Source organism: Phoxinus phoxinus (assembly GCF_949152265.1).
Source record: "Phoxinus phoxinus genome assembly, chromosome: 5".
Lineage (NCBI taxonomy): Eukaryota > Metazoa > Chordata > Actinopteri > Cypriniformes > Leuciscidae > Phoxinus > Phoxinus phoxinus.
The window spans coordinates 14,967,548-14,979,871 of record NC_136880.1 but is presented as its reverse complement, the minus strand read 5'-3'; the positions used below and the strand labels follow the sequence as shown (position 1 = coordinate 14,979,871).

The 12,324-nt window shown below is 41.0% G+C and overlaps 1 protein-coding gene across 5 annotated transcripts in view; it reads left to right on the top strand.

Moving 5' to 3' along the window:
- Positions 1–12,324, top strand: part of fgf12a (fibroblast growth factor 12a) — a 79,986-nt gene that overhangs the window by 26,660 nt on the left and 41,002 nt on the right. For 2 of the 5 annotated variants that reach the window (XM_079614283.1, XM_079614281.1), the window contains exons 2-3: positions 36–83; positions 4,934–5,044. In XM_079614283.1, the coding sequence (XP_079470409.1) occupies positions 36–83; positions 4,934–5,044 (159 nt within the window). Of the gene's footprint in view, positions 1–35; positions 84–4,422; positions 4,564–4,933; positions 5,045–12,324 lie in introns of those variants that run through there. The other 3 variants (XM_079614284.1, XM_079614282.1, XM_079614285.1) reach the window with 2 other exon arrangements.

The following is a 12,324-nucleotide window of genomic DNA, read 5'->3' as shown; positions in this document are numbered from 1 at the left end:
CTGTAAAAATGTTGTTTTTCCTTCTCCCCCGTAAGATGCGCCCTCGAAACCTCCACAGGTGTCCCGTAAGGGCGTCAGGCTAGGTCAGTAGCTCAGCCTCCATCCATGTGCTGTGTCTTCCAGTTTCCCACCCCATTTCGTGCTCATGGGGGACTAGCTCCTGTCTAACGGCAGTCGCCGATGTCTGCCTTGTCCTTGTAGTATGCTTCCGACTATTGTTCTATCTCTCTGTCTCTGTCTTCTTTTTTATGTATGTCTTACTGTCTTCTCTCTGGCTCTCCCTCCTTGTTTTTCTTTTGTCCCTTCCTCTGAGCTCCTCTCTTCGGTCTCTCTCTTCCTCTTATGTTTCTGTCCCCGTTCTCATGTGTGCTCTGTCCCCTCCGTCTGTTTCCGTGCAGTGAGGCTCGTGTTTGCTCTGTGCTGCTGATGTGTCATGTTTCTCTTGTCAGTTGTGGTGACTTAAGTAGTCAAGGTGACCATTCACCATTTCATGATCATGGCATCATATATCAACACATCCGATTGTAACTGTTTCTGTTTCTGGAATGAGGCAATATGGAACAATGTATGGTTCAACAGAATTATACTCTATTTGCATTGTTTGGGAAAATATGCAAACAGTGTTGATAAAAATGTGACATGCATTATCTCAGGTGAATAGACACACGCTTATACATTAAGTGCATACATTGCTACATGAGTAGAGACATGCATGTACACGAATCTCACAGAATCTGTCTGGAACATGTCCAAGTCATATTCGACCCCAAAAATCAAATACGAAATTGTATTTTGCACAAAGACAATTTCAATGCTTGTTTTTTTTTTTTTTACATTGTGACATTATTTTTTTAATCCAAAAAAGCATCCTCATATTGTCATAAAGAAACCATGTTTCATTGAATTATTATTATATTATAAATTATGTTTACATCATTAATTTTTGTTGTACTCTTTTAACCTTCTATTTATTTATTTTTTTAAATAGAGTGTCTAAATATCTAATCTAATATCTGTCTTAAAACTATTTTTTATTTAAGGTAACAGATTGTTTTGGCTTCATAGCGGTTCTTGAATAATGTTATTTTCCAGCTAAAGTTAGTTTTGATTGATTCACTTCCGTCGAAAGGATGATTTGTTATTAAATTAGGGGCCGCTAAGAATATATCACGATATATTATCATCAATGACAAAGAGAGTAGTAGGTATACGGTATTAAGCCTTGTTCATACTTTCACCTGCTCTGTAGCATGAGCCTCCGCTGAGTACTGTCCTGTCCAAATGGACGAGGCGTTTATACTGGACACGCTCGCCATTGTACTATTCTTTGAAACGACAGGGGGCGACTCTGAGTAATTGTCCTCTAAACCCCCTGGAAGCAGCGTGAGAAGAACACGTGACCTGGCAATGTTTGTTTTTATTGCCACCGCTTAAGAAGACGCAGTGGATTATTTTTATTTTTGAAGGGAATGCGCCTCCATATACCTAAATTTCATAAAATTCATCTATGTCTGCGCGAATCATTTTAAACTATGCTTTGTGAACGAGGGTCAGAACAAAGGGACAAAACAAAACACAGGTTTTGCTAAAAAAGTTGTTACTCAAGGTTGGATCAGTACCAACAGTTTATAGTCTCTGGAACGATACTGGTCACAGCAGTAATGAAAGGGAGAGCATGCATTTTATTACAGTTCATCTGAGTTGTTTTACGGTTATAAAGTTTACCAGTTTATTAAGCACCCCCTGAGAATGTCTGTATATATTTGTTTACTGTTAGTTGTAATGAGTGCTTTTGTCTAATTCGCTGTGTATGCTGATGATAATGCAAGGGAGAGAGAGTTTACGGCTAAGACTTTAATGCATACTTCTTGTACCGTGCTTTATTCAGCTCTTATGGTGATTTTCTGAGTGAAAACGGACGCTTAATCTTTTGTGCCATGTACGATAAACTTCATTAGTAAAGTTTTGGCCATCATTCTGACTGGTTCCGGCTTGTACAAAGCGTGCCGCACAAGTGCTGAAAAGTGAAGCCAAAGCATCTCGATCGCCCCCCCGGTGGCTGGTCCCAGTATACACTCTTAGAAGAAAAGGTTCTGTATAGAACCTTTTAGGGGTTCCAAATACGAAGCGCCTATAGAACCTTTTAAGGTTCTATATAGAACCTTTTCTTCTAAGAGTGTATGTCATAAAGCCCGCCTCCCCATGAAGTCTAATGGATGCGATGGAAACTAAACAATCAAATTACACTTTAAATAAGACATTTTCAAAGATGTTTTCTGTAATTTTAGGTCGTTTTTATCACGCTGATAAACATTATGCAACATAAGTTATAACTGTAATTAAACTAAACTATACCTGTTCTATCCAACCCGATCTAACGGCAATTTCTACGTATTTTACGAGTTGCCCAATTCGTATACATTTATATGAATGACCTACCCCTTTACCCTGCCCCTAAACCTACCCATCATTGGGGTTTAGACACATCGTATTAATTCGTACAATTGAGGTCGTACGAATTAGTACGAATTAGCCACCTCATACGAATTCGTACAAATTGGTCGTGAGATAGCGTTGGTTCTATCTCCATGCAGCATATATTCTCTGGCTCTTGTAGGCATCATTGGCCGACTCCGGTTCGAACATAAGGCTGAAGTGCGTGAGATTGTCCTGTTTTGTTGTTGCATGAGCTCTTGAAGCTCCGCCCTCTTCTTGAAAGCAGCAACAGCTCATTTGCATTTAAAGGGACACACAAAAATGCTGTGTTTTTGCTCACCCCCCAAAAGTGGCAATTTTAACATGCCATAACAATTATTTGTGGGGTATCTTGAGCTAAAACTTCACATACATACTCTGAAGACATCAGAGACTTATTTTACAGCTTGTAAAAAGAGGCTTGCATCATAGGTCCCCTTTAAATAAAATCTCTTGAATATTGGGTACTGGTAAGATGCCGATACAGACCTGTACCTGTACCTGCTCGGCCAGAGTCGCCACGAAGTCCTGCATCTTCGGAAGCAGAGCCGCAAAGTTACAAAAACATACCTTGCAAACCACCTCACGAAATGGGGTTTTGCGCACTCAATCTTCACAAAAGTTGTCCACAAAGTTAATCCAGAAGGAATTTGAAAACAGTTCACAAAGAAGATCTGTTAGTACTCCAAAACTGTCAAAGAGCAAAAGTAAATAAATCAAAACAAAGGAACCATACCAGGCACAGGAAGTAGATTTAGATAACTCCAAAAGAGGCACAGCAAGAGAATGACCTAGACATGGTCATGTCTCTGGAAACACTGAGCAAAGTACTCAGGAGAAGGGTGACTTAAATACACAAACAGGGACAGGTGACAACAATAAGACATAAGCCCCTTTCACACAGAGATGCCAGAAAATACACGGATAATTTGTTTGATTTTGGTTCATTCACACTGCCAATGATTTTCTGGGATCTGTGAGTGCGTTCCGTTAAGTAAGATCCCGTAAAGACACGTGACGTCAGGATGAGACGTGTAGTGTACGCGTCGAAAACATGTACACTAACGCATCGCGTACCGTTCCACAAAGCTGGCGAACGATCTCTGCTTCAGCGCGGATAGTAAGGAGCTCCTGGTCTCTGCTTCGTTCCAGTTTGCAGACATTTTTCCGTTCTTTCTTTGTTGATGACGAACACAAACTTTCTTCTAAGAGCAACAGAGTCGCGCGATGGCACATATGACTACAACACACCCCTTACGGCATTGGTCCTGGCTTTTTTTCACACAGGGCGCGTTACCGAGACTGATCCCGGCAATGTTACTAGGTCCCCAACCCGGCATCAATCCCGGGACGTGTTTGCGTTCACACAGAGGGCACTCTGGCAATTTCCCGGCAATTTCGCGGGATCAACGCGCTGTGTGAAAGGGGCTATGATGACAGAGACTGAAAACCAACAAGAGACGCAATGTCTCTAGTGGCCAAACATAAGTCTAAAACCCTGAAAGGGAGGGTTAGTAATTAATGACAGAATTAAAAAAATTTGGGTGAACTAACCCTTTAACATCAAGTTTGTCCCTATGATGTCTGAGACTAATATCTATTAATGGAATTTTCATAAAAACAAAAAAACAAAAAATGCATTATAGTTATGAGAATTTGGAATCAATGCTTGATTTTCATTTTTTTTTTAAATGTCACTGTGGATAAAAAAATAAAATAAAAAAAAGTTCTTAAATTTCTTAATTCGGGGAAATGATGACCTAGACATGTTTTCAAGAGATAGATTCACACACATACATGTGTTAAACCCCAAACTTTTTTCCCCAGGTAGAGTCATGTCCTACGGGGCCCTTATACTCCAGTCTTTATTATAGAGGTGTGGATTCCATGTGTGATTTAGTAATGTTCTTCCTGATGGATGCAGGCAGGCTCGTTTGTGTGATTGATGGCCCTTCCAGCCTGTCTGAGATACTGGGGCTGCAGTGGATAGATGAGGCCCATGATGAATAGCTGATCATGACCATCATGGACATTCACAACTCTCCTGAGCTCTGGTCTTGAAAGCTGTGGGACTTTGCTGCATGCCAGGTCATCCATGCGGCCCTCTTCACTCCTCACCTCTCAGGCCTGCCTCAAAACATTTATTGTACCCGCTTGTACAGATCACCGCTTCATCAGAAAACACCTGTTATGGCTACAGCTGGTCTTCTAAACGCCAGGTGTCCATAGTGAAATTGATTAATGAGGTCGCAGAAACAAATATGCAGAGTTTTATCAACACAGCCATTCACAAATACATTCACTATCATCACCAGATAAGAAGTCAAGAACTTATTTTAAATTCTTCATTTTTTTTCTTCTTCTGTTAACATGATAAAAAATAAAAGTTGCAATGTGTTGGGGTGGATTCTGATAAACATGTGGGTTGGGGACGGGGCTGTGTGTTTATTTGTTCCAGAGCCGCAGCTGAAAGGCATTGTGACACGACTGTTCAGCCAGCAGGGCTTTTACCTGCAGATGCAGCCAGACGGAACCATCGATGGCACCAAGGATGAGAACAGCGACAACAGTGAGTGACTGGAACCGCACCAAGTGTGGAGCGCACACAGAGTTCAGTGTACCACACCAATTGCATACTGTACACTCTAAAAAAAATGCTGGGTTGTTTTTACCCAATTTTGGGTCAAATATGGACAAACCCAACCGTTGGATCAAAAATGCAATTTAAAAATGTAACCCAATGGCTGGGTTTGTCCATATCTGACCCAAAATTGGGTTAAAACAACCCAGCATTTTTTAGAGTGTAGGGGAGACCGTTGTCGTACATTTTACTTCAGTGAACTCAGGGTTGGTATATTTATGAAGGTCTGTTTCTGAAAAGGCACAATCCTTAAAGGTATAGTATAGGCAAAAATAAACAAATAAAAATAATAAAATTTCATCATTTTATCACACACACACACACACACACAGACACACACACACACACGTGTGATGATAAAATGATGACAGATTTGAATTTGAATAGGCTTTTCAGCGGATGGTGAATGGTAAAACAATTAAAAAATGTATGCAAGGTAACACAAATATCAAACTATTGATTGATTCAGCACAAACTGTAATTAATTAGCTGTATAAAAAGATAACATATAAAACACGTGACAACTAGCCTGACCTGACATTTTTGTTGAAAATAAAAGAAACCTTAAAAATCTACCTTCATTATATAGCCGACTTTCGACTGAATGTGTCCTTCATAGCTATAACTAATGTGATGAAATATACCAGACATCTGTTTGAGGACAAGCATTTGTATAATTGGACTTTTGTCTTTTTGAAAATCTTATTGTTTCTCATAAAACTGCTATGATGTCTTTCTCATCTGATAATAGATTTAGATTATTTCTACGAATACGTATTTCTTATATTTAAACGCACACCACCAATGAGAATGAAATGACATAATTGTTTAGTGGACATTTGCTTCTGGTAATATATTATAGCTCTAATCATGAAAGAGCCATGTTATTTTAATGTTTCAATTCATATGAATTTGAATCGTTTTGAATGCAAATTATTATTCAAAGGTAAGTGTGGATGAGTTGAGTGAGATCAGAATTGTTACACGTACTGGAAGGCAGGGCGATCCCACTTAACCAGGTTTGCAGCACTTCTCTATTGCCAGCGCTCTTTCTATGAGTCATCCTTTTCTGTAGGGCTGTCTAACAAAGGCAATACACTCGTGGCCCGTAATGAGAGTGTTAAACGTGTGAATTGTATGCATTTCCTACAGTTTGTGCTGTCTCTTGTGAAAGAACCGACTGCCTAAGATCTCCATTGAGTCGTGCTAAAGTATTTACATTGCTTATTCATTAAAGGTGGTTCTGATGAGGAACAGTCGGCCGTCAGAACTACATTTATATGGTATGACCATAAAGCATTAGTTTCACTATCGGTATTAAACTTTTACACCAATGCCCTTTCAGAACAGACAAACAGTCCCCTCTGGGGGAACAGCTTCTGAACAAATGAACTCCCCAGGGCCCTGTAGGTCGCTCCAGTCCCCTAACATCATCTGTGTCCAGAACAGATTGTGGTGCAAAACAGAAAAGGCTTCTTAAAATCCTCTAAAAACGTTTTTATGTGGCATTTGTTGGGAATGATTTGTCGCAATGCGGCGCCAGGCGCAATTGTTTTTTGCTAGTTCCAGCCCGACGCAGTTATCATTTTCACTTCCTGCACCATGGTGTTTAAATAGCAAATGCATTTGCGCCCATTTGAGCGCCCATGCACATGCACTGGTCTGAAAACGAGGTGTGTTCAGGCGCATTGTTCGAGCATTGCTATTTTGAGGAAACAGAAATAGACTGAGCCATTGACCAACTGAAACCTGGTCTAAACTCAATGGGGCAATATTTTTTAAAGACCGCGTTAGTAATGTGCGACTATAGGCGGGTCCACAATGCATGTACACTTTATCCCGTAGATGGTCTGCTTGCGTTTTATCCTCGCGCACAAGCAGATCCATTTCCTCTCTAGAGAAGCGTTCAGTTTTTCCGCTTGCAAATTCCGCCATGTAAATAGCGAAGCGCAAGCGCAACTGGCTTTTAAAAGGAATGGGAGTTGAGACTCTGATTGGTTTATTGAATGATACGCCCAAAACACACCCATTACTCATTAAGAGAATTTTTCCAGTTAAACTAGCAAAAGTGGATTCGGACACGCCCACTTGCGCCGTGCGCTTAAACCATGCGATCCTTAAAATAGGTAATTGTAGTAAAACAGTAATTGTATTCAGTTCTCACACAAAACAACTGTTGGATTCACAGCAGCATTCATACCCTTGTTGTAATGTTGATAAAATCATTTAATTCCAAATGAGCAGGCTTGTCTGCAATGAGCAATTACCATAATACGCCATTCGTCAGTTTTTGGTTGGATTAATTGCAATACCACGCAATTCCGATTGAATACTTACACTCTGGCCTATAGGTTATGATGAATAAAGACAATTTACATCTAATTCATGGGAATATTACCGGTAAATAATAGCTCAATTGTTTAAATTTTGAATAAAATAATAATAATAATCAAAATAAACAGGTCACCAGGAGTTTGTGATTTTTGCATTTGTGTGGTTATACTTTTTTGAAGTAGAAGTTTATGCTAAATTTAAATAAATAAAAAGTGTGAACCCATAATGAATTGTGAGTTCTGCATGAAATATTCATGCTCTGACTTTACACACAGTTGATGGATAAGAGGACCTTACTCTTATTTCATATCTATTCATATCCACCATCTACCCTTTTTGAAATGCTTCAGGGAAATGGGAGTGCAATGTCTTTTTTATATCTCTGAGAAAGTGGAGACTTTCTGAGAGTGTAAAACTGTCCTGTTTGCAGATTGAAAAGGTGTGGAGTGAGATGGAAGAAAGTTGAAGGGAGCTACTGGAATAGCCCCAGGCTGTTCTTTAACTCAGCTGAACTGAAGACGTCCTTTCCACCTCTAATCCTTACATTCATCTGTCAGTCTGTTCCACAGGCAGAGATCAGTAAACTGCAGTTAATAATTTAGCAAGCAAAATCTTAAATTGCCCCTTTCCGTTTTTAACTATGGGCAGGCTGGATAAAGAAGGCAAGCAGAGGATAGTGGCTTGAAGTGCAAAGATTTTTAATAAATGTCTTTTAAGTCCAAAGAAACAAAATCACAAAATAAATATAAAAGGACAAATCCAAAATGGGTTACAACAACAAGCACAAGGGAAAACAAGTCGTCACCTTTATTTTTATAGCGCTTTATACAATAGAAATAGTTTCAAAGCAGCTTCGCAATAATAAACAAAGTTACAGAATTACCATTTTATAGAGAATATAAAAAGAATATAAACAATGTAATTGTCACGATCTCACTTGTTCACTTCTGCAATACATCTCCCATAATCCCTCCTGGCTCCCTATCACAGCACACACTCTCACCAGCATACTGATCATCCGCACCTGCCACCAATCTGCACCCACATCACTTCTCCTATAAAGGCACACGTCTCCGCTTGTTGTCCAGTCACATTCTAACGAAGTGGACTTGATCTCCAGCGTTTTTCTACAGTGATTATCGCTAGAGAGTGTCTTCCCTTCCCTCGTGTCTCCAGTGTTCCTGTCTGTTTGCCTGCAAGGTCAAAATTACCTTCATACTTACCTGTCACAATGAGGTGTGTGCTTCCATCTGTCATCCATGATCTCCTGCACCTGCAAAAAAGAAAAATCTTTTACCAAGCTATTTATACTGCGTATCTGCTCCCATCTGTTTTCTGAAATGGTCAACTGATCGAGAATTACATGAAGGAATTTTTTGAGCTCTCCAACATGGTGCCTTAGAATGAGGGCGCCTTAAAGACCGTGTTCTGGTGGGGATTGGACAATCATCTTTTCAAATAGATTCTGACAGCTTCAGTTACCACCTGTTCCCTGCAGCGTTACATCGAGGATGTCCTGTGGCTAAGTGCACCGTTCCTACACTGTAGGTGAAGTAGAAGAAGCCATCATCCCACTACCTGCACATCCCTCTTCAGTCCTTCAGGGTCCAGTAGCCCGGTCCACAGAGTCCTCATCAACCTCAGCACTCTTCACACAAGCGCAAGAGTTCCCCAACTCAGAGTCTCCTTCCCCAAGCCTAGGAAAGCTAATTCTGGAACTATGAATCTTGTTTCCACGCTTGCTGATCCTCCTATAATGTTCCCAACGCCCGTCCACTCCTGTGATAGCCTGTATATCCGTTCTAGTCCAAAAGAATAGATTCAAGTCTGTTCCTGTAAATTAAACCAGAGTGCAGCCAAGAGTCCGCTCTAGAATCTGCTAATTTTCCCGAGCACAGCCAAGAGCCCGCTCCAGTTCCCGCTGATGACTCATGGGTTAAGAATTTGCCCTAAATCTGCGCAGATTTAGCTTACACGAACTTTCCCGGCAAAGTGAGTAAACCTATTAATAACACGCCAAACTAGCTAGTGATTTGACAGCGTTACTCGCCACAGCTGATTTTTACCCGCTTTTGTTAATTTCAATACTACTCACTGATTTCTGCCCTGTTGCTCTGTGCTGTCAATAAATACTTGCGTTAATGTCATATTTTAAGTCTATATTCCGTTACAGTAATGGACAGAAATCTGCAGGAAAATTACAATATAGCATTAAAATATTTTGAGCTGTTAATCCCTCGTCTAAACCCATATCCATTTCTTAAAAATATGTACAGTTGTAAAGAAAAACATAACAGACAGACAAGTGGAATCTCTATTTATTTTGCAAAAATGTCAAAAGTGGTACCAAAAGTAGTCCAAATGATGTGTTGCATTGCAGTCCAGCTCGGTGAAGGTGCACATTTCTCATCCAAATGCAGATCAACTGAAACATGAAACTGGCGAGAGCCAATAAGCGTTTGATATCACTGCCGTAAAACGTGCCATAAAGCTTCTTGAGGCGGCATTTTTTTAATTCATAACGCATGCAGGATTTGACGTTTACAGTCGATGCTGTGAATGAAGATCAAGATCGCAGAATAAAAGCCTGAATTTGGATCTGTCCTGAATTTAGATCTGTTCGAAATCATACGGATTTGCAAAGATTTGGATTACAACGACTAGTGAGAAAATGCCTTTTGTGTCCCACGCAAACAAAATAAATATTACATGATACATAATGGTTAAACAATTACAGAAATATTATTCATTTCAAGTTTTTAAAGTGTAGTCTTGCTTAACATTATGTAATCCTTTGAATGAGTTTGCAGTTGATCATGAACAGGGCGAAATGTTATCGTTTCATTATAAAGTAGATGAGTAAACTGTGTTTAATAAATGCGACTGAAAACATCATTGATACGACAATTGAATACAACTGAATCAAAACATTAATGCTATGAATTTTATATTTATAAATAAGAATTCGTACACATTTGTACATCTGTAAAGTTGTCAAAGCCAAAGGCGACAGTGGGAAGGAAGTTTGCAGTGGGAAGGAACCCAAACTTCAGAAAGTGACAGAAATGGAGAAAACCTTGGGAGAAACCGGGTTCAGTAGGGGGACCAGTCCTCCTCTCGCATAGATGACCGAACATGGTGAAATTGATCAGGATCAATGTGGCGGGTATTGGGTGAGAAGGATAAGTTGTAATCTGCCCAGCAGGTTGAAACATGAAGGTAGATGCCCAGCTAACAGGGAACATTCTCAGATCTTCATGGCAAGGTTCATTCAGAGATATGAGCAAAAATTATTCCATGAACATTAATAGAACGTTGTTCTAGAAGTGATCTGGTCTTTAATAATGTTCTCAAAATGTTGTAACCTCCATTACCTTATGGAGGGAACGAGACATTGTGTCTATTTACTGACACTAGGGGTCGCTCTTGGGAGCCCCAAACACCTCTGATACTTTGAGAAAAGGCCAATGAGAATTGGTGACGTCGTCCACTCGTTCAGGTTTGTGCTGAGGAGCCGGGACAGTGGGTAGTTCAGCACTGTGGCAGGAGTGACACAACGTACATCGGGGAACTGAGGTTACAATAGTAACCAAGACGTTTCCTATCTATCAGTCACTTTAATGCTGTGTCGATGTACCGACATCAGGGGTCCCTAGCGAAAACACCACAACCAGCCGAAACGTGTTATGAGATATTGGTGGTCCAGATGTTGTCAAGCTACTGCGTGCCAAGTAGCAAGTGCAAGTGAATAGGTTGCTTCAGCCATTTCTTGACCTTTTTTATTTATTTTTTATTAAATAAAAACTTACAGCTGTGCAGACCAGTTGTTAGCGATGGGGAAAGTGCTCTTTTTCTTATTCAGAAAAAAAAAACACTACGGAGACCACATCCTGCCCAAAGGGAGGTTAACATGTGGAGAATACATCACATGGACTTACCAACGAGGAAGTGCCACACATGGAAAGAAGTCACAGGCATCCAAGGGCGATGGAAGTAGCTTCACTACTTGATCCCTAAATGAGGTTGTGGGAACTCTGGGCACATAGCCCGGGCAGGGTCTTAGGATCACGTGAGAGTATCCCGGACCAAACTCCAGGCATGTTTCGCTGACATGTCTAGGCAAGACTACAGAGAGTTAGGAAATATGGCACGGCCTTGGGTTTAACCTCCTGGTGACTCTAAGAAACCTGATTATCAGGTTGTGTTTCCTTAAGGACTTACTGTGCATCGTGTTGTGGTGCTATCCCGACCACTTAACACTTTTCAAGGTCTAAGGCTTCGGACATGGAATACCACAGAGGGCAATGGGAGGATGGCTGGGAAGCGAACAAGTCTACAACGTACCTGTGCGTCACTGAATCCTCTCCAAATCAGCTGGACTACCTGGGCGTTGGAGTCTTCACTCTCTTTCAAGCATCATTGGTCGTGAGAGCAGGTCCACTGCGTGATTGAGTTCACCTGTGATATGAGTGGCTTGCAGTGACTTCAGTTACTGGAGGAAAAAGTGGGTGAGTTGCTACATGCGACATGTCCTGTCCAGGAGCCCAAGCTGTGTGCCTGTTGCGTACGGCGCCCCAGCCTGACTCGGACACTTCTTCTAAGGGAACCTCTGCCCGTAGAAATGCAAGGTCTGCTGAGCTCGTTCGTGAGACGCGCTGTCATCAACTCCATCCCGAGAAAAGAGATGCTCTCGACTGGGGAGAGCTTACTTTTTTCCCAGTTGACCTGAAGCCTCAATTGGCTGAGGTGTCTGAGCACAAGGTTCCTGTGCACACACAATAAATCTCGAGAGTGAGCTAGAATCAGTAAGTCATCACGATAATTGAGGATGCAAACGCCCACTTCCCTTAGCTGGGCAGGGGCAGCCTCTGCGA